The sequence below is a fragment of the Arachis hypogaea genome, chromosome 3, assembly GCF_003086295.3.
Source record: "Arachis hypogaea cultivar Tifrunner chromosome 3, arahy.Tifrunner.gnm2.J5K5, whole genome shotgun sequence".
NCBI classification, from domain to species: Eukaryota; Viridiplantae; Streptophyta; class Magnoliopsida; order Fabales; family Fabaceae; genus Arachis; species Arachis hypogaea.
In genome coordinates, this window is record NC_092038.1 from 121,900,629 (window position 1) to 121,923,791 (window position 23,163).

A 23,163-nucleotide genomic window follows, 5' to 3' on the forward strand; every position below is an offset into this window, starting at 1 on the left:
ATTGCTAATTGACTTGAATGCCACTAAGCTAGTCTTTCCTTAGGAATTGGCTAGGACTTGTGGAATCAAGTTAATTCATCCACTTGACTTTCCTCCATGGTTAGAGGTTAACCAAGTGGGAGCAATGAACAACTCTCATCACAATTGATAAGGATAGCTAGGATGGAACTTTTAGTTCTCATACCTTGCCAAGAGCTTTGTTAGTTGTTAGTCTATTTCCTTTGCCATTTATAATTCTTGTCTATTATCTCAAAAACCCCAAACATACTTCATAACCAATAACAAGAGCATTTTATTGCAATTCTTAGGGAGAATGACCCGAGGTTTGAATACTTCGGTTATTAGGATTATTAGGGGTTTGTACTTGTGATAAACAAATTTTTGTATGAAAGGATTATTGTCGGTTTAGAAACTATACTTGCAATGAGATTTTATTTGTGAAATTCTATATCACACAAAAGTCCATTCATCAGGTACCAACTAAGGCAACTTTTAATATGCTTTTTTGGATAGTGGAAGATAGTTGCTTTTTTGGATTTGGATTGACTTTGGACAAAAAAAAAACAAATGTATTAAGCCATAAGAGCAAAAAAGTGATGTGTTCATTGTCAATAACAGGGTCGTCCTCAAAACCCATGTTGTTCTGAATAAAATCTGACACAGAAGTCGAGTCAAAATTAATGTCGAAAACATCCTCGGGATATGGAGTGTCCAGCGGACATCTTCTCCAGCAAGAGATACACCAGCCAAAATGATAATCTCGAGTAGAGTTGGACCCATCATCCCATAAAAAAGTGAAAATTATTCGTGGCTGGACATTAAAAGTATAAACTAGCACCGAGCATAGGAGCAATATAGGAAAGGTCGTAGGTGGATAGTCGAAGAGCAGATACTATACCTAGAGACTTACAAAGGGACTTATAAGTGGGAGAAAGCATCGACATTCAGGACGAAAATGATGAACTCGATTCTTTTGGGGGTGCGGTCCTAAAGACTCGACTTGCAAAGGTTTAGTTACTCTGTCGGTCCCTATAGTTTTACTGAATTTTCAATTAGGTTCATGTACTTTTTTTCTTTTCAACTGAGTCCCTATACCATATCAGATTTTGAAATCAAGTCTCTATTGTGACAAAAATGATAGAATTAATAGAATATTCTGTTAAACAAACCGAATATGCCTAACACTTTACTGAATATTCTATATAGTTTAACAGAATATTCTGTTAATTTCAACATTTTTGTCACAGTAGGGACTTACTTACAAAATCTAATATAATATAGGGACCTAATTGAAAATTCGGTGAAATTATAGGGACCGACAGAATAATTAAACCACTTGCAAAATACGTGGCTTTGACATTCTTACAAAAGATCAAAGGAAGGTGTTCGGGGGGAGATGGAAAGAAAGAAGAAATCGACTGGACTTGTTTTAAGGTAGAGATGGGACCTAAAAATGAATACGTGACATTGGAAACTTGAAATAAAAGTAGTACCTGGCTACGCCATAAGGCAGTAGTTTTAACATCAGGTTGGGAGCTCTTAAAGACCCATAATCGTTATAAAATTGTGACACGTTGGTCACCAGAAGTGGAGGACCTACGACGTGAACGCCTTTATCATCTTCTTGGGACAAAAAAGCAGGAGTGGTAGAGGCACCACCTGGAGCAGCAGTAGCAGCTCCGATAATAGAAATAAAGGCAGACGTCATAGTTGTCTCTGTAGTGGAAGTGGTAACAGAGACATTAGTGGTAGTGATTGTAGCTATAGTGATGGATGAAGATAAGGCAGCCATAATGGCTGGAGTGCTAATGGAATGAAGATCGGATTGAGTAGTCATGGAAATGAGATTTTCATAAGGTGAAGGGTTTGCAAAGAAAGCAAGAGTATTGAAAAAGACGAATTTTTGGAAAGTGTTGATGAAAATATTGAGTAATGATGAGGATTTAAGATTATAAAAGGAGTTTAAATCAATGAAAATCTCATTAGAGCCCATTAGAAATGTTAACATGCCAAAAAACGTGCAAATTGTTTCATTTTTCTTATAACCATTTTTCAAATTTTTAGCATGTGAGGAGCACATGAGTTAATAAACATTAATGTAATACGTGTTAGAAGAGCAAAATTGAGACTTCTGTGAAGTCGAAGAAGTTTTTCGATGTTTTGAAATAGGAGTTTTCGTCAATGGTAATACATATGAATAAAATATGAGTAACATTCAAACCACGCATATAAAAAAGGAGTATATCAACAAATATTATTGTTAACAAAAATAAAGAAAGTCGAAAATACTTAACAAAGTAAGGACAACTAAAGCAAGCTCCTTAACATAAGTTTCAGATCTCGTTGACGTTAGTCCAGAGTTGAATATTTTTGTGCTACTTCCTGAGCATTGGTGGCTTGAGTGATGGCTTCAATTAAAGTATCTCGACTCGAAAGCTCAGAAGCATAAGCCTTCTCAATCGTTTCCAGTCGACGAGAAAGGGTAGAATTCGCCGATGTAACTTTGTCTCTTCCTAATTTTAGATCAACTAACTCTATCTCGAAGATTGCAATCTTCGACACTATTTGTTGTTCTTTTGCCCTACCCTCTGATAAAACCTCAGTGACTTGAAACTTAGTCGTTCATATTTTGCTAGCTGAGTGTCATAATCGGCTAAGGTCTCAAGTGATGTGTTTAGTTCTTGATCAACATCACAAATTCTAAAAAAATGGGAGGAGACATCCTCAATAAATGAACCAAGGGTAGAATGCATATCAGAGAAAATATGCTGACTAAGAAAGGCAAGTGCATCAGTAAGTCGAACCACTAGAACAGCATTGTTAATATCTTCAATCGAATGATTCAGGCAGTCCAGAATGACATGGATGTTGTCAATAACTTGAGGATCTAGATTCATGGCCACAAGGGGAGTAGTTTTCTTTATAACTTCTTTTTCTTTGATCGACGCTGCCTGAGATGATTTTTCAGTTATTTTCAACCCTGGGTTAGAAGACACTGCCAAAATTCCTTCAGAAGAATAGACTTGTTGAGCCTCAGATAAGAGATTTTCCAAGTCGAAGTCGATATCATCGGAATGCAAATCTCCAATTTTTTGAGAAGGAACATGGTCGACGAATTTTTGTGTCGATGATATGGAAGTATTGTCTTTGGTGACGAATTTCTGTATCAAAAATCTAAAGAAGAAAAAACATAAGGTCAAGAGGTAACCAAGAGGAACTTAACATAAAGTCTAAGTAAAAGTGGTACCAATGAAAGGAGAAATTGAAGGATAAGCTACTGGATTCTGAGTTGGAACAGGGGCAGATGGAATGCCAGTCGAAGTAGGTTGAGTAGATTGAAGGAATTATGTTTCAGCACAAACTGGCTGATCTATTTCTTGATCAGAAGGGTCGTCGATATCAGTGACTCGAGAAGAAGCCTTTTTCTGAGCCTGCTTCGATTGCGTTATATTTAAAAAATTGCAAGTGAGATGAAATTATAAAGTTCTAATAGACATCATCATATATATACCTTCGAGGTTTTAGGTTGAATCTTTTTAGGTTTTTGTGTTTCAGTTGTCATTACAACATCAATAGACCCACGCTTCTTTGAAGTAAGAGTTGCACCAATCAACTTTTCTTTGCTTTGACTTCTATCCTGTGTTTGTTGATACTATATCTTCATCGATATCTAATATTTCCCCAACTGGTTGTAGGCCATCAGCAATCTGAGTGATAGGTGTGTGTCGAGTAACTTGGAAAATTGAGTGTCGAAAGAAAATACTGAGTACTTAATAAAAGATTTCTTTTACTTACCTCTAGTTTTCTTTGATGCTGCCCGTGCCGGAAAAAAGACCATATTTGAGAGAGCTTGATCGACAGAAATGCAATGAGTAAGAAAGTAATTTGACAACCATTTTTGAAAGTCAGGAGTCGATAGAAAACAATGTGTGATATTAAGATGTTAGTATTGAGTCGACATCTTCTAGTGGTTCATTTTCAACATTCTGTCAAATTCTTATGTCTCTAACACCTCATAGTGAATCTTTTAAGTTTTAAGATTGAGAGACAAAGGAGAAGGTAAGGGTTGGGCTAAACCAAATTGTCGAGCCACATACTGGGGCGAATAAATAACTAGTTCCTTTTTGAGAGCCCAGGTTGATTCATGCGGTAAGCCAACAAGAAGGATTTAAGGAGTTAAGATCTTAGCCCACATATTATCAATTGATGTCTAATTTTCTGGTTGAAAACTGGTAAAAGAATTTAGACATGAAACAGGGGTCAAAATGAGAATATAATGGGTGGAAGATATGAGACATTATTGTCTTCATTGATGTCGAACAAAGTTTTAACAAAATGTCAAAAGGCACCAATAGAGGACATGGTTTTTGGTTTTTTCCTGGAAAGTTGAGAAAGATGAATGCCATTAATAGGAGTGTTAGAAATTTTCGATTCAGAAATTGTGAGTCAAGACTCCTGAATAGCTATGAGCCACAGATTTACAACCCAAAGAGGGTCAAAAGGGTTGATTGAAGGATTCCCTTGACGGATTTCACCAATAATCAAAGAAAGAGTTTCAAAAGGTTGACTCAAGATTAAGGCAGTAAGGTCAATGAATTTTTTATGATGGAGCATAATGACCAGGGACAAGTAATTGTTCTTTTGAATTTGAACTGACTTAGAGTAGAAAATGAAAGAGTTGAGTCAAAGTAAGAGAAAGGCTACATATTCACTATCAGAAACAGGGTCTTCGTCAGAATCCATGTTGTTTTGAATAAAGCTCGATATGGAATTCAAATCAAAGTTGATATCGAAATCATCTTTAGGACAGTTAGTCGACATGACACAAATTCACCATCGACTGATAAATCGGTCAGGGCCAAAATGTCCATCAAGGTCGGACCCATCATTCCATAAGAAAAATGAAAGTTATTAGTGACTTGGTACCAGAAGTACAGGCTGCCCCTAATAAAGGAGCAATGTAAGAAATATCAAAAGTAGCTAATTCTAAGGCATGTACAATATTTAGGGATTTTCAAATCGGCTTATATACAGGTGCTAGTCGAGACATCCATATTGAAAAAAGAGGACTCAGATCCTTAGGGGGATCAGTTCTGAGTACTCAACTAGCAAAATATGAAGCCTTGATGTTCTTACAGAAAATCAATGGTAGATATTCTGGCGGTGATGCGAAGAAATAGAATCAAACTATTCTTGGGTTAACAAAGGACCCAAAAAGGAATACAACTCTCCATTAACTGAGAATAACAAAAATACCTGGTGATGCCAGAGATTAGAGGTTTCTACATTTAGATTTGGTGCTCTCAAAACTCCATCTCCATTATGAAACTGCGCTATTTCAGCTACTAGTGGAAGAAGAGGAAGGGCTTTGTCTTCTTTTCCGTGAGAATGAGTATTGGCAGCTATGGATGTTGAAAAAATGTGGTGATGATGGTTAATGTGAAGGTTAAATGGAAGAATTGGGAGATTGTGAAGAGCACATTGCCCAAAGAGAGAGAAGATTAGGGTTTTTAAAGAAGTAAGTTTTTTGGAAAATTAGGAATGATTGAATTCAAGGAGTAATGATAGAATATTTTGATTTATTCAAGAAAAGGCTATTAAGACCTAGGACCTTGTGTATTCTCAGAAAAGTGCATGTGATTTTAAAAGAAGCATAACTGTTTTTCAAAATTTTAAAGAATTTGAAAATGTTATACGTGCCTAGCATGATGAATATTAAAACTTGTTTCTTTTAAACAAAGTCACAAGGTTTAAAGGGACAATTTGTTAGTACAAAAAAATTATTTTTTTTCGATTGTCAGTGATTTTGACCATAAAATTAGTATTTCGACTACAGAAGCAAAAATGGGTAAGTCGAAGTCGACGAAAGACGGGACAAAAAAATATCGAAGTCGAAAGGTAGTTAGTGCCTTCCTTGAGCATCGAGACTTACCACTTGACCTTCAAGCTGAAGAAAAAAACATGAGAGCGAAATTTGAGGAGCAAATTAGGACTTGAAGACCAAGAGAGATGTATGTGTCAAAACTTGAGGATAAAGATTCTTTTGCTTATTTGATTCATTGTCATTTATTTCTTTACATTTTGTTATTGTTTTGTTTTAATCAACATTTTACACTTTTATCCTCTTTTCTATTTAATTATCTAATTATTCTTTTGTCGTTTATCATTAGTTTACCTCTAGCAATCTAAATATAAAATATTTTGCCACTAATTAAGTAATTTCTGAGTCAAACTCACTATTTTTTTATATGAATCATATCTACTTTTTAATACTTAAAATTTTAATACAAATTCATTTTGATACCACTGGTTCAAATTGATAAAAAAAATTAAGTGAAATAAATACATTTTAATAAAATATTTTTCGGTTGGATTTTTTATAACCGGCTCTAATGAACCGTAGAACAATGGTTGAATATAAATAAATAAAAGTTGTTTAGTCTCTAGAAGTGACAGAATTATCTTGATGCAGGATACCCATGTGTAGTTGTTAGCTTAATTAGTTAATTACTTTGAAACGGGAACATGAGATTAGAAAATAACCCCTCCGTCTAAATTTGGTATTTGTTCCATTAAAGGACAAATATGGAACTGCTTATATATACGGTGTATATTCAAATATTAAAATAGATTTTGTTACGATAGAAATTTAAGTACAGTTAATTTTATGTAAAATTAATAATTAAAAGTTATTAGATAAAAATTTAGTCAAATTAATTAAATTATTATTTAACTATTTTCAACTATCAATTTTACGTAAAGTTGATTACACTTAAATTTTTATTTTTTTGTTATACTGAGTTTTAAAAATATTGGTTAAATATATGTTTTTAATATATTAAAATATTTTTTTATAGTATACTTAACTAATATTCTTAAGATAAAAATAATATAATCCTATTAAAATATCCTTTTTATTTAATTTAATAAATTAATTCAAGTCATGAAAGTTGATAATACTTGTTTATCGCGCAACTACAAGGGGTAATCATACGCAAATCACGATCAAGTTGTTTTTTGGTGACGTGGACAACCTTTTATAACTTGCGAAAACGATTCTTTTTTTTTTCAGGTTAAAATATCACCACCGACAGTCGATCCTGGAACATGTGAGCTGTGGCATTGCCTAAAAGTCATAACTATAACTATTATTATTCTAAATTCTAATACACACACAAACCGATTTAAATTGATCGAATAGTTTAATATGTCGTATCAAAAAATACGATAGAAATATATAACAAAATAGGAACAAATACAAAGCATCACATTAATAAAAAAACAAAATAGGATGAAATGTAGCATCACATTTAATTATTTTAGGCTTAAGTAGACTAGAGCTAACTTAGTAAGAAGTAGTAAACTACTATGTAAATTATTACTTTAGTTGGCTATATATATTTTTTAGTCTAAGTACAAATATGTGTAAGCAGATGAGCTAGACATGTTGTTCAGCTTCTCTAAATCAATTATAATCATATAATTTGCACTTTTTATTATGGGGGCATAGCATAATAATACGTGTGATGTCTAAGAAAATAATATTTATTTTGTATTTGTCACTATAATTTATTCCAATAACAACCGAGCATACTAAATTACTAACAATAAAATTGTTTAAAAGAACGAAAAAATATATCACTTTTATAAAAAAGTTTCCAAATTAATCTACAAACTGAAAATTGCACGAAGAGTTATTAAAAGAAAAACGTACTAATAAGGGTAATCAAGATTATTGTTTGGCTTGTTAAAATTAAATCTAATTTATTCAAAATGAGGTCTAATATGTTAGGATTAAATTCAGTTTGGCCTGATAAATTTATTATTATCCATTTATTTATTTACTTTTGTATAAAATAATTTATTGTCTATATATAAGAATACTTATATTATCATTAGATATTATTTTTTATCATTAATAAATCTCTATTTTATATTTTCACCTTTATTGTGTTATTTTCTTTCGTTGTTCACATCATAATAAAACTCAACAAAAAAAATCATCCCATGAAAAATTAGATTATATTATAGGAAAGTTATCAGGTATGGCAATAAAAAAAGAGGAATACGGTATGCCGTGTACGAATAGGTAGCCAAAGAAAAATTTGTCTTGTAGTGAACACTGAATAGACAAAAGTAACCCTGACAAAGCACTTGAAATGTCATAATTATCCAGTTTAAAATGGCTAATAGGCCGTGGCTAAAATAGAACGGTGAAAGAGGGCTTAGGCTTTGAGACTTGTGTTGAGTCATGGACATTCACACTCCCATCCCTCTTCTATCTGAAATTGAAAGGTATGAAGTACTGAATCCCTAGCCACCCGGTGACCCAGCCCTGCCGCCGTTGTCACGTCCACCACCGTAGCCACCTCAACCCTGCAGCCCCATCGTGTGTGGAAGTCCGGCGCCGTCGTAAGAGCGTGAGGTCATCTCCTCTGTTCGAGCGTGCTCTCACTTTTTTATCGTGCGTCTGTCACCGCCACCGTGCCCCCTGCCACCGTCTCCTCTGTTCGTGCTTTCCTCTCCGGCGTGAGGTAGGTCTTGTCATTTTCTCCATTTTGCAATTTTTTTAATTGTGTATTCTAGAAAGAGTATTGCGACTTTCATTTACGGGATTACTAGTTCTGAAATTTCTGATTTCATATTCTAGTAACTATTGGTGTCTTCGTTACAATGTTCATGACCTTTGTGATGTTATATTCTATGTTATATTCTGTGACTAGGAATCATTTGGTTTGGTTAATTGCTTAATTTTGTTCAAGATTTTTGTTAGCCGGATTTTGAATGTTGTTTGTTGTGACTTGGAGTCATTTTGTTTGCTTAATCTCACTACGAGGTCACTATGTGTTCGCCGTTCATCTCTCGTCATCTCTCCGGTAGGCTGATGCTTCTTCATTTTCATCTCGTTTTGTAATTAATTTTTAAGATTCTCCGGTTATAATAGTCTTAGGTCCCTACAACTTGATATTGAACATTTTCCTCTGTTAGATACTTAGATAGTTGATAATTATGACAAGCTAGAATTATCAATATTCCAATTTGAGATAAAGGCTGTAGATTTTGTTTGTATGCCAAATTTGGTGACCTTGCCCAGTGACTTCAAGGATCTATGAAGCCGTTACAGTATCTGTTCGTTGGAAGATGCGTCAATTGTGTGGTGGTTGTTGAGTGGCTACCAAATATGGATTCAATTTTATTTTTGTTGCCGATGTGTATGTTGATTCAGAAATAGAATTTATGGGAATTGTTGCTGATTATGGGAATTTTTGTTGATTTTCTGATGCATTAATGTACTGAACGAGGCACTTTTATTGTTGCAAATGAAGCAACAGTAACTGTTACTTTTAGTTTTTTGTTGAGTTAAATTAAATAAATTTAATTTTCTGTTAGTCTGGCTTGATGGTGTTTATATATTTTTTTTTCTGTGTTTGATCAGTTAGTAAATTTAATAGTATTTGTTATGTGTGTATGTAATTATATGTTGTTTTGTTAAGTTATTTTTTGTTATTTAAATATTTAATTATGATTTTGTTTTATTGATGCTAAAATGCTAGCATTATCATTCTAAATCTTGAATATCTTAATTTAAATTGAAATATTAATTTTATATTTCATAAGGATCATAGATTGTAATATAATTTGCATTTCTTGATGAGGACAACATCAATTATAAGAAATTATTTGGTCACTTGAATTATGGTCCCCTAAATAATCAGTGTACGTCCGTCCATGCAGGAAACGTCACTGGACATTGGCATGGACGAGGCAGCCTCTTGAACAGGATATTTAGATGATGGTGGTGACCTGGGCAATGATGTACATGATAGTGGTTTAGTACGGCCGGAGGAGGTGATGGAGACGTTGTTTAACTCTCCCGACGAGGCTTAATGACGTTCTTGACACCAACGATGCACTCCACGAACGTATATTCGACCTTGACCAGCTCCGACATCATTGTGACAACGGTGCCAGTTCTAGTAACCCATGATGGACGGTCTAGGCACCAGACCTGCAACCAGAAACTGCCCCTCGTGACGTTTCCAAGTGCCGATCCAGTAAACTTATCATTGAAATTGACTTTGTTCTTCTTGTGTTTTCTTGACTATAATTTCTTAGAGGTGAAGATGGAACTTTCCCTGATTTTGCTTGTCATGATCCGTTATATTCCGGTTTTACCTAATTTAATGTAACATTGCAGAATCTAATCTTTTGTTTATAAATATTAGTATAGAATTTGTCTAATATGAATCTTTTCAAATAACAAGACACGAACAAATATTGTGAATTTTTTGCATATATAAAATTCGCAACATAATTCGCAAGTGACACAATGCCGCAAAAATTGCATATAATTTTTTCAACAAGTTTCACAAGTAATGAATGCCCAATGAAAAGTGAAACTAAACCTTTTATGAATCTGGCAAGTAGTTCCACTATACTTGTAGATACCAACATATTTTGGCTTCATGTTTAACATTTGCAACTATATTTATTTGTATATGATTCTTAATTACAATCTGAAATAAAAACTGCAACAACATTCCCAACTAAGAGGTTAAAGCAAAAACTGGTTAAATATATTCATTGAAACTATTCTTATATAAATAACTACTGCAATGTCATGTACATTAACCAACTCAGATAAAATGAAAAGTGAAAAAGACTAATTCACAGTTTACATAGTCAATCAAGTATTCTTCATAAACTATCTTATCAAACCTCTAAATATTACTAATCATGACTCTTCAAGGCATATTTTTTTAATCATTTTCATTTTCATAACTTTGATCTTAAGAATTAAGATGTATATCCAAGGCTATAAACTCAGCAAGCGCTGCTTCCTATGTTCAATCATTTGGATGCTTACAATCGTACCCTGCAAATGTAAAGACAACATACGATTATTCAGCCAAACTCAATGGAGATATTTCAAGCTTTACATTTCTAGATTTTCTTTTTCATCAGTAATTAATAGCTTACTCATTTCAACCAAAAATGCGTAGTAAGAATACATCAGAATTAAAAAAAATTAATGAATTCAACCAAACTACAGATTTTTAAGGCCACAACAATGTCAATTAATTTAAGAGAAGGTAAATTCTGCAAGAATAAAGAAAATTCAATGGATAATAGAATAACGTATAGAATATAAATAAAAAGAATTGAAAAACGAATATAATCTCCTGCCCCAAAAAAATCATGCTCAAGAAACAATTATAAGTTATAGTGGAAAGACATAATAACATCAAAATTCAAAACTTGCATCAAAGGTAAATAAATTAACTCTTGGGTATAATGAGAGCATAAGCACATGATCACAATAACCTTAATCTTACTATATGTTCCATCTTGTCCATGAAACCATTGCCTAGAGAAGACAAAATCCTGCTTTGCATGCTTCCTGAGCAATCATGAATGTAGATTAAAATAATTTGATTATAACTTGCTTTCTGTTCATTGATTGAAAAATATTAGTAAGGCAAAAAACTCACCTTCAGCTCTACAATGATTATTCTTTATCCAATATTCTAACAAACCCACTAAATCAATGTAAAAGATACACAAATCACTAAATTAGTGTTAAAAAAATACAAATCCTCAATCTAAAATTACATTATTATAAAAAAACTGCTTTCTACACAAAATAAATCAAATCTGTTAAATTAACAGATGCACCTTGAAGGAGGTAGAGATGGGAGGAGGAGTATCACGATGGAGAGACATGGATGCACAATGAGCCCATGACGGATTGAGGCACGACTAGCCCTCGACGGAGAAAAGCCAAGGGAGCCGACAGGAGAGGGTAAGCAGAGGGAGACTCGTAGGCAGTAGGGGGTTGCTGGTGAGAAAGGGACAGTATGGAGGCTGAGGGAGGGCGGAGACATGGGCGCAGAGAGCTACATTGAGACGATTTCCGTTAAAGCAGAGACAGAGAGTTAGAGAAAGAGGGTAATAGAGCTGGAGAGAGAGAGAGAGAGAGAGAGAGAGAGAGAGAGAGAGAGAGAGAGAGAGAGAGAGAGAGAGAGAGAGAGAGAGAGAGAGAGAGAGAGAGAGAGAGAGAGAGAGAAATTCTTAGTGAACAAACAAAATATTTGTAAAAAAAATATCCAAAAACAGCTCAGCTCGGCTCAACATTTGGCATTTAAGCCATATTCACATAAAGAGAATGGCTAGTTTGACACCAAGTTGGACACACCCGACATGTTTAATGTTCATACACTGCAGAAGGAATGAATCGGTTGCATGCCTTTCATGCACTTCTTGGTTTCATGTTCACAACAAAACTCTTTCTTCAATCTAAACCCTTTATATATTTTAAATTAAATCTGATTGGTTTTAAAAGAATGGAATATGATATTTCACTAAAGCAAACACACGAATGGAGTTTCCTCTACATTACTTGACTCCTTTAATTTAACAACATTATTATTATTGTTATAGATAGATAAATGAAATTAAAAAGTATAAGTAGGTGGTTTCGGTTTCAATAAACCCAATTAATGGTGTGTCCTTTAGTCTACAATTAGCGGTACCAAAAAATGAACGGATGTGATTTTTGGGGTCAAAAAAAGAAAAGGACAATGTCATTCGGTTAAACATAACCAATAGCTAAATCCAAATGTTAATACACTTTGATAATAAAGCTTGTGGACCCCTAATCCCATCCAATGTACACTTTACACATCTAACTACTTGGACCCTTCTTCCACACACTAACACTCTATCAAATTATACATCTCATACATTTACATATATACTATGGTCCACAAATTCAATATACCTAAAGCTTATGCCTTACGGTTACGAAATACTCAATTGGTTGATCCCCTCCTTCTCCTTTTTTCATTTTCTCTTTTCTTTTGACTTTTACATTAAACTTAATTTTATTGTAACATATTAATTAAATGGGAAAAGGGTTAAATTGAATTTATTGACCGATATAGTAGTTGAATTTGATAATATGTATGTAGTTCATAATTGTGAAATTTAGTCCCTATATGCATGTATGTATGCATATTAATGTTATTCCGGAAGGTTGGCTGGTAATAATTATTCAAAAGACACCAGGCCAGTTATATAAAGATAGTAAAAATAATTTTTTCAAAGTTATTTATTTGATCGTAATTAAAAATTTTACTTTAAAAAATATAAATTTAATAAAATTATAAATTATGCATAAAATTAAAGATCTAAAAAATATTATATTAATAATTCTAACTAATATTAATTTAAATGACACTAAATTTTCTAAAATAATATAAAATAATTTTTTTCAAAATCTTAATTTCACGATAAATTTTATTTAGAGAATTCAAAAATAAATAAGAATTACTAGACTAAAAATAAAATAATTAATAATTAAAAATTGGTAGATTAAAATATAAATCTTTAAAATTAGAAAAAAATTATTAAAAGAATTATAAATAAAAATTCAACTTGTAAAAAATTATTTAATTCACAAGATGAAAAAATATCAAAATATAGTGAAATAAAAGCAGAAAAATAATATTATAAAATTTATAAAAAATAATAAAAATAAAACAATCCTCTAACAAAATTTTTCTTAAAAATTTAAATTTTAAACAAATTAAAAATTAGCATAGAGTCAAATTAACAATTTTAAAAATATAATAACACTTTTTAATAAAAATAATACTTTTATTTTATATTACATATCAAAAATTTAATATATAATAATTTATTTAATAGTCGAAATCAAATATCTTTATTTAAAAATATTTTAAACATTTTTGTCTGAATGTCTGTCTTATTCAAAATTATAGGTCTTCGTATTATATTACTGCTAACTTTTACTTAGTAAAAAAAAGTTATATAAACAATACTACCTAATTTAATAGGTTGATGAATATACTAAAGTCGCCTAAAATTTGTAAACTTTTGAACAAAACAATATTGATGTTATTTCATAAATTTCAGTTGTTTGTATCAAATATTTGCATTGCACTTATAGTATAAATTAAAATTGGTTCGGGTTAATACTGGAATATTACACATTCTTTCATGTCAAGTAGTGGCATTAAAATAAGGTTTTCACACCCGCCCTAACCGCAAATATTCACTTGTCTGATGCAATATGTTAAATATAGAATTAAAAGGTAACATGTTCTTCTTGTCGCAATGGTATGCTAATAAGCTTAATAAAGTATTGGAATGCATGTTTCATTTTATTTCTCCACTGTCCATCATTCTATGATTCGTTGTACTGAAAATTATTTTATTTAGTTTAGGTCAATGATTTTTATATCTGCCTGTCACGCTCATCATCTCTCAAAACATATATACCAAATTACGAATACTAGTTCTAGTTAGTCAATTTAAGTTTATCGATCAGATTAATAAATAAAGAGTTTGTAGATGAAACAAGATCCATACCTTATGCAAAAAAATAAAGTGATAAATTAGTCAATAATCAAGCTTGTCATTGGGTTATTTTTTAAAAATGTATTGTGGATCTTATATTAATTAATTACATTTAATAAAAATTTAATGATTAATTAGGTCATAGTCAAATCAAATTTTGTTATGTAATTAAATTTATTATTCATATAAACAAGAAACCAAACCGTGACAGCATTGAAAAACCTACGACATAATATATGTAACTATCTTTTTCTTTGTTAATACATTTAATTTAATACATAATTTTCTTAAAATTATTTTTTAATAAAAAGTTTCAGCTTCTTCCTGCCGGGGCATTAGTTTATCAAATTCATTCCAATATCTTCCTCCCTAATTTCTGAGGGCAACACTGAAATTGAAGTGAGTTTATGTAACTAAACCTAGTATTATTGGAGAAATTACCAAATCGGTCCCAATTGCATTGCGTATGCATCATCATCTCTGACAGATTTGCTTTTGATGCCAATTTTCAATTTATTTATGTGATTTGGTTCCAGTTTCTTCTTAGTATTCTTTCCGCAATTAATTATTTAACCAAGGTGAATTTTATAGTATCTATAATTTGATGTCTAAATTTTGTTTAACTTATTTTTTATGAGAATTTTTAAATATTTAATAATTATTTATTTTTATATTTTTAAAATTAAATATTAATTTTTAATCTTTTTTAGTAAGTTAATCAAATACTTTTAGGCACTATAGTAATCACTTTTAACTAATTATTCATCACAAAATGTCAGAATAAGGAAGAAACAACGTAACAAAAAAATAATATAAAAAAATACTATTCATATGATAAAATATTTCAAAAAATATATAGTAGAATATGTCATAAATTCCCAAGAAATTGTGATTCAGCAGTAAATATTATTTTCGTTGTAAGCTTGTTGCATGTCTGAATATAGGGAGAGGGGAAATAATTAGGCAAAAACAAAAGGAAGTTATATAAAAACATCAAAGAAAAGAGGATCCAGGCAAAGAGAATAGCATTATAGCAGGGAGTCAGGGACATAGTTGCCATTACACACTAAAGTTACAATAGTCAACGCACTGTACACATCACACAGTCCAGCAAAGTCTTTACAATATACAGCTATCGCGTATATACTACTTGCTGTTTATTCCATTCCCAATTCCTAATTCCACAATATATATTAATGTTTAATTTTGTAAAATTTTTTGAAAAGGAGTTTGTATTTTTTAGGAGTATAATTTTTTTATTTTGTGAGTAAATTAAAAGGATTTTGTATTTATATTTTTTATTTTAAAAAAATAAGAGTATTTTTAAAAAAAATATTAAAAGACTAACAAAATTTATTATTTTTCGTCAATAATTAATTATTAAATATAAATATTATTTTTATAAAAAATTTTTAATATTTTTTTTACCAAACCAAACCTAATAAATATCCAGAATCTTGCCATTTTAATCTGGCTATGATTTGACAAATATTGCAATTGTTTAATATTTTATTCTATTAATTATTATTATTATTGACTTGTGAGTGTAAACTCAAAAATAAGTGAGAGTAAATGATGTTCAGTTCCACACCCATGAATTAACAAAAAAGCAAAATTATAATAAAATTAGGATAAACAATCAGTAATTTTTATATAAAATTAACAGTTAATTGTTAAATAATAATTTAGTTAAATTTATTAAATAATTTAATAATTTTTTAATATTAATTTTACATTTAGAGAATGTGAATTATTACAGAGTGAGAAAGGCTTTTACTATTAAGTTTTCCCATTTCAATTAACAGAGGCCACTAAACGGTTTGCCTTTTGCCGACGAAATGTGAAAAAAGATTAAAAGCAGAAATTATAAAAATGAGATGATAAGAATAAAGAAAGAAAAGTATCCACTCATTTGCGTTTCATAAATTATTATTCATTCACCAAACTCCGGTGGGGGCACACCGCATAGCCTGCGCCACCACCCACCCTTATACTAACCCTCTTATTTATAAATTATAATTATTTAATTAATTAATTATCATATTTTTGGTCTTTTTAATAATGAGTGAGTGAGTGTCTCTCTCTATCTGTATGTAAATGTAAATGAATTGAATTGAATTGTCCTTCTCTCTTACGCGTCTTTATTTCCACACACACAACACTTTTTTCTCTTTCTCTATCTATCTCTCTCTGTTCTTGTTGTGTTGTGTGTGTGCGTTGTATTCTACTCTCTCTCTCTTCACTTTCTCTCTCTAAAAATACGTTGCCATAGATTTGGAGCAGCCGTCGGTGCTCAATTTTTCATTCTTATACTCTCTTCTTGTTATCAGTTATCAATTGCAGAACAAAAAAGAAAAAGAGTGGGATATTTTGGATCGGTTATTGATTTTTCATGTGACGGTTGTTGGTAATGGTGATGGTGGTGGTTGGAGGCAATGCGAAAGTGGATCTCGTGACAGACTTGCTTTGATTCCAGAAACCAGAAGCTACTGAGAGGAGAGGACTAAGCAGAACAAAGCAAGCAGTGTTTGTTTGTTTGATTGAGGCTGAGGCAAGATGCACACTGGAGGAAGACTTGTTGCTGGTTCTCATAACAGGAACGAGTTCGTCCTCATCAATGCCGATGAGAATGCACGGGTATGTCTTCTTCTTTTCTTTTCGGGGTTTTTCCATCTCTAGTACAATAGGGTTTATGAAACCATTTCTTTCCTCCAATCTTTTCTTCTTTCATCTTTTCATGTTTACTCCGCTGCAGAAACTACCCCTCTTTGTTCTTCTTGGTTTCTTCATTGTCGGTGGTTGACTTGTTCATACTACAGCTGTCGCTTGGTCCTACTTTTTCAATTTTTCTTTTTTTCCCCCTGTATTAATCTTTTAGATTGGAGATTCTGCTCAATAAAAATTGGAGTTGGATATTTGTTGTGTTGGGGATATGCTTCAGATTTGATTGATTGAGCTTCTATATGACCATTCTTGGAGTAATCATCGACAATGCTTACAGATTCTTGTGATATTAGTTAGAACAATAGTTTGACTTGTGAGGGTTAGGAGCAGATTGCCAATCATTTTGTCACATGTGAGGAGATTTGATGTGATGCGTATCATATACTAATACCAATTGGGTTTGATTAGCCTTGAAGAAATCGATAATTGAGTTTGTATATAGATTTTGTCTCTTTTACTTTGCCATCATTTTCTTCATTGTTTGCGCACTTGGATTCGATTTGATTCATTACCTTTTTGCAATGCAAGATTTTATTTGTTCAGGATCTTTCTTAAGTTTTGTCTAGAGTTGTAAATCAGGTGCCGATAACTGAAGATTTTGTGTTTGGATTTTGGTTTTGTCTTCTCAGATTAAGTCTGTCCGGGAACTGAGTGGGCAGATATGTCAGATTTGTGGGGATGAGATAGAGGTCACAGTGGATGGGGAGCCCTTTGTTGCTTGCAATGAGTGTGCTTTCCCTGTTTGTCGGCCTTGCTATGAGTATGAAAGAAGAGAGGGGAATCAGGCATGTCCCCAGTGTAAGACCAGATACAAGCGTATCAAAGGTGAGATTGCCTTTCTTCTGTATTCCTCATGTTGAATCTTGTAACTTGCCTCTGCTGCCGACATTATCCTTAAACTCTTACCAATGAATGAACTACAGGTAGCCCCCGTGTTGAGGGCGATGAAGATGAGGATGATATTGATGACTTGGACAATGAGTTTGATTATGGGGATCCTGACGCTTTTGGCCCCATGCCAAATTCAGATTCATTGTTTTCTGGACGCCTTAACACCGGGCGTGGTTCTAATTCTAATATATCTGGCATCCCAACAAATTTGGAAAATGGCTCTCCTCCTGTCAATTCCGAAATCCCACTCTTGACTTATGGGGAGGAGGTATATCCTCAAAATTGACCGCTTGACATGTTTGATTTTCCTATGATGAGTTTGTTACTTCTCACAGGCAAACCACAATCCCTAATACTATTTTATTCTCTGCAGGATCCTGAGATATCTTCTGATAGACACGCTCTGATTGTTCCCCCATATATGAATGGGAGCAGAGTCCATCCCATGCCCTATACTGATCCATCTATTCCATGTAAGTCTTGTGAAGTTGTTTAGACATATTTCATGTTATCTGTATCTGTTGACTCAACCCGATTCTTGTTTTCTAACAGTGCAACCGAGACCAATGGTGCCAAAGAAGGACATTGCAGTATATGGGTATGGCAGTGTGTCTTGGAAAGACAGGTTGGAAGATTGGAAGAGAAGGCAGAATGAAAAGCTTCAGGTGGTGAAGCATGAGGGGGGCAACAATGATGGAAATTATGGCGATGAGTTTGATGATCCCGATTTGCCCATGTAAGTCTCTCACTCAGAATTCTGTTTTGTTCCCCTCTATGTTTTGAGATTTCACACTATGGTTGGAGTGAAAGCTGAGTGCCTATCTATATGACATTGAGGCCAAACTTTTTGTGTCTGGTAGACATTTAGGACTTAAACATCATTCTATTTGGATATGGGTATCTGTATTTGTTAGTTGAAATGTGTTGCGTTGTGCTTATGTTTAGCGAGTTGCAAGTTTAACATCAACAAAATAAATCTTTTTTTTATCTCCTTTCTGCTATATATTTTTGTTTGGTTATTTAACATTTCTTCCCCCTTGTACTATTTCAGGATGGATGAAGGACGGCAACCACTTTCTAGGAAGCTACCTATCCCTTCAAGCAAGATAAATCCATACAGAATGATCATAGTGCTCCGTCTTGTAATCCTTGGGCTTTTCTTCCACTACAGAATCCTCCACCCAGTTAATGATGCATTTGGTTTGTGGTTGACATCAGTCATCTGTGAAATATGGTTTGCTGTATCATGGATAATGGATCAATTTCCAAAATGGTACCCAATACGTCGGGAAACATACCTTGATCGTCTCTCTCTTAGGTAGTTGAACCTGCCACATCGTACATTTTTATTGCTCGATTTGCATTTGTTCCAACCCAATTATATGTTGACTTATTACATTGCTGTAGGTATGAAAAGGAAGGGAAGCCATCAGAGTTATCAAGTGTCGATGTCTTTGTCAGTACAGTTGATCCCATGAAAGAACCACCACTGATTACAGCAAACACTGTGTTATCTATTCTGGCCGTTGACTATCCAGTTGACAAAGTTGCTTGCTATGTATCAGATGATGGTGCAGCCATGCTTACTTTTGAAGCACTTTCTGAGACATCTGAATTTGCTCGGAGATGGGTTCCGTTTTGTAAGAAATATAATATTGAGCCCCGGGCCCCAGAATGGTATTTTGGGCAGAAGATTGACTATCTGAAAAACAAAGTGCATCCAGCATTTGTCAGGGAAAGGAGAGCAATGAAGGTTCCATCTTAATCCTCTTGCTCTTATTATTATTATTATTATTATTCACACACTTAGGAAGCCAACATTTGACAATATGGGCTCTTTGGTGTACAGAGGGATTACGAAGAATTTAAGGTGAGAATTAACAGTTTGGTCGCAACCGCACAAAAGGTTCCTGAGGATGGATGGACCATGCAGGATGGGACTCCTTGGCCTGGAAATAATGTGAGGGATCATCCTGGCATGATTCAGGTAAAGATGAAGTGTCTAGTTGTTGACTTTCTGTTACTTGTTAATACCCTGCTTGCATGTGGATATCTTTCCATGATATTCCAATGATGTAAGAGTATAATGAAAGCATTCATACTTTGCACACATAGTCTACTCTTCCTTTTGCTATCATCATTCTTTGACTACTGGACTTGATTTCAGTAGTCTCATCTAACGAATCTCTGGTAACCTTCTTTGTATTATACAGGTCTTCCTTGGCCAGGATGGTGTTCGTGATATTGAAGGAAATGAGTTACCCCGATTGGTCTATGTTTCTAGAGAAAAAAGGCCAGGCTTTGACCACCACAAAAAGGCTGGGGCTATGAATGCTCTGGTATGTTTCAAGTAACTTTTAGTTTAGTTCAGGTTCAATGGTGATCTATCATCCATGGCCTTATATAGTGTGAATTTGTAATAATAGGTACGAGCATCAGCAATTATCTCAAATGCGCCTTATCTTCTGAATGTTGATTGTGATCACTACATTAACAATAGCAAGGCACTTAGGGAAGCCATGTGTTTTATGATGGACCCTCAAGCTGGGAAGAAGATTTGCTATGTACAATTTCCCCAAAGATTTGATGGTATTGATCGTCATGATAGATACTCAAACAGGAATGTTGTATTTTTTGATGTAAGTATCAGTTTTCTGTTTTCACTTGTTTAGATATCTTTCTTTCTTCCATTTTGACAAATAGTAATGTATTGGTACCCTAATTGTAAACAGATCAACATGAAAGGGTTGGATGGAATACAAGGTCCAATTTATGTCGGAACTGGATGTGTTTTCAGAAGGGTAGCACTATATGGATATGACGCACCTGCTAAGAAGAAGCCTCCAAGCAAAACCTGTAACTGTTGGCCAAAATGGTGCTGCTGCCTGTGTTGTTTTGGTTCTAGAAAGAAAAAGAATGGAAGTACCAAGGAGAAAAAGAAGAAGGTGAAGCACAGCGAAGCATCAAAACAGATACACGCACTTGAAAATATTGAGGCAGGGAACGAAGGTAACAATTTTCATCATGTCCTTGTTGAATCGAAATGTATTCTTTAAGAAAAGTTCTGGACAATATCTCTAAGTAGATTCTGTTTCAGGATCCAACAATTTGAAGCCATCCAACATGTCCCAAATGAAGTTGGAGAAGAGGTTTGGGCAGTCTCCAGTGTTTGTAGCCGCCACACTCTTGGAAAATGGTGGAGTTCCACATGGCATTAGTCCTGCATCACTTTTGAAAGAAGCTATCCAAGTTATCAGCTGTGGTTATGAAGACAAAACCGAATGGGGAAAAGAAGTAAGTTCTTAAGATTATTCTTGTATATACTCTTTGAAAAGCTAGCTTTTCAGTTCTTATATTTCTTCTTTGGAGCTCACAATTTATTTGGCTTATCACCAGGTTGGATGGATATATGGTTCTGTGACAGAGGATATCTTGACTGGATTCAAAATGCACTGTCATGGTTGGCGGTCTGTGTATTGTATCCCCAAGCGTCCTGCATTCAAGGGGTCAGCTCCTATCAATCTTTCAGATCGTCTACATCAAGTTCTTCGGTGGGCTCTTGGGTCTGTTGAGATATTTTTCAGCAGACATTGTCCAATCTGGTATGGCTATGGTGGTGGTTTAAAGTGGTTGGAACGATTCTCATACATCAATTCCGTTGTATATCCCTGGACTTCCCTCCCATTGCTGGTCTACTGTACTCTACCAGCCATATGCCTTCTAACCGGAAAATTCATTGTACCCGAGGTATGGTTCTGTCCAATATCTGTGTGTATGGAGAATCTTGTTTAAAACTGATGGTATAAAACTACTTTAAAGGTTATACTAAAAAAAAGTGAAGAAAAAGGAACTTGACCAATCATAATAAAACTAAAAAGGAAGTCACAGCTATTAACACTAATTTTCTACCTCATGCAGATTAGCAACTATGCCAGTCTTGTGTTCATGGGCCTCTTCATATCGATTGCAGCAACTGGTATCCTTGAGATGCAGTGGGGTGGTGTTACCATAGACGACTGGTGGAGGAATGAACAGTTTTGGGTGATTGGAGGTGTTTCTTCACATCTTTTTGCCCTGTTCCAAGGTTTGCTGAAGGTTTTGGCTGGTGTCAACACAAATTTCACTGTCACCTCAAAAGCAGCCGACGATGGAGAATTCTCGGAGCTCTATCTCTTCAAGTGGACATCACTGTTGATCCCTCCAACTACGTTATTGATCATAAACATTGTTGGTGTCATTGTTGGTGTGTCAGATGCCATTAACAATGGTTATGACTCATGGGGACCTCTGTTTGGTAGGTTATTCTTTGCATTGTGGGTGATCATCCATCTGTATCCATTCCTCAAGGGTTTACTTGGTAAACAAGACAGGATGCCCACCATTATATTGGTGTGGTCGATCCTGCTGGCCTCCATCTTGACTCTCATGTGGGTTCGCATCAACCCGTTTGTGTCAAGAGATGGCCCTGTCTTGGAAATTTGTGGATTAAGATGTGATGAGTCTTGAATAAGAGAGCTGAAGGTGTTTCTCAGCTATACTGTATGTTGAAGAAGCAGGGCGTGGTGTTGGATACGCACGCATCAAAAGGGTTTCACGAATTTTTGGGTGGGAAGTTGTATTTTTCGGTTGTGTAGATAAAGAGGAAGGAGATAAAGTGGGGGGAGAAGGGGTGGCCGATACATTGTTACCTGTAATAGGGGTTTTTCATTTATTCTTTGATTATATTCTGTGCGTTTTAGTGTTATTCTCTTTCCCGTTTGATGTATTCTTATAAGAAAGAGCATTGAATGATAAATTATTCCCTCTTAAAAATGAGGGAACTCAAGAATCAGTTGTCATATTTGAAGTATCGTTCTTGTTTAAAAACTTTGGGGACATGGACTATCTTCCTCATTTGTAATACCATCAGCTATGGATATTCTTGTTCCTCAGGTGTTCTTCATGTTTATTTAATTTCTCTATACTTCTGGATAAGACTCAATACAGTTAAATAATGCATTGTGGATTTGCTGCTATAAGTTCCTTATTTTTGCATATTTTTATAGTATTGAGATTTTTAACTTGAAACAGGTTTGTTTTCATTAGAAATTTGACGGCAATGTTAGTTGCTTCTAATATTCACTTTCAAGAACTCTTGTGGCCACACCTTGTGGTCTTAGTCAGTAC

The 23,163-nt window shown here is 33.7% G+C and overlaps 1 protein-coding gene across 2 annotated transcripts; it reads left to right on the forward strand.

Annotated features, from left to right (window-relative positions):
• Positions 1-16,264: 16,264 nt before the first annotated feature.
• Positions 16,265-22,928, forward strand: LOC112791186 (cellulose synthase A catalytic subunit 2 [UDP-forming]). 2 transcript variants are annotated; one of them, XM_025833915.3, is made up of 14 exons: positions 16,265-17,019; positions 17,736-17,931; positions 18,030-18,265; positions 18,371-18,470; positions 18,550-18,733; positions 19,049-19,315; positions 19,405-19,750; positions 19,847-19,984; positions 20,211-20,336; positions 20,424-20,636; positions 20,730-21,006; positions 21,083-21,291; positions 21,394-21,744; positions 21,916-22,928. In XM_025833915.3, the coding sequence occupies exons 1-14, from the start codon at positions 16,939-16,941 to the stop codon at positions 22,501-22,503; spliced, it is 3,312 nt and encodes a 1,103-aa protein (XP_025689700.1). In that variant the 5' UTR covers positions 16,265-16,938; the 3' UTR covers positions 22,504-22,928. The 2 variants fall into 2 exon arrangements, with proteins under 2 accessions (XP_025689700.1, XP_025689701.1); XM_025833916.3 differs by having other exon boundaries at positions 21,095-21,291.
• The last annotated feature ends 235 nt before the right edge of the window (positions 22,929-23,163 follow it).

Excerpts from the sequence above, each read along its gene's own strand:
- LOC112791186 (XM_025833915.3), top strand. The coding sequence starts at position 16,939 with ATGCACACTGGAGGAAGACTTGTTGCTGGTTCTCATAACAGGAACGAG. Across the intron at positions 18,734-19,048 it reads GATGATCCCGATTTGCCCAT|GATGGATGAAGGACGGCAAC; the intron begins GTAAGTCTCTCA and ends GTACTATTTCAG. Across the intron at positions 21,007-21,082 it reads TATTGAGGCAGGGAACGAAG|ATTCTGTTTCAGGATCCAAC; the intron begins GTAACAATTTTC and ends ATCTCTAAGTAG.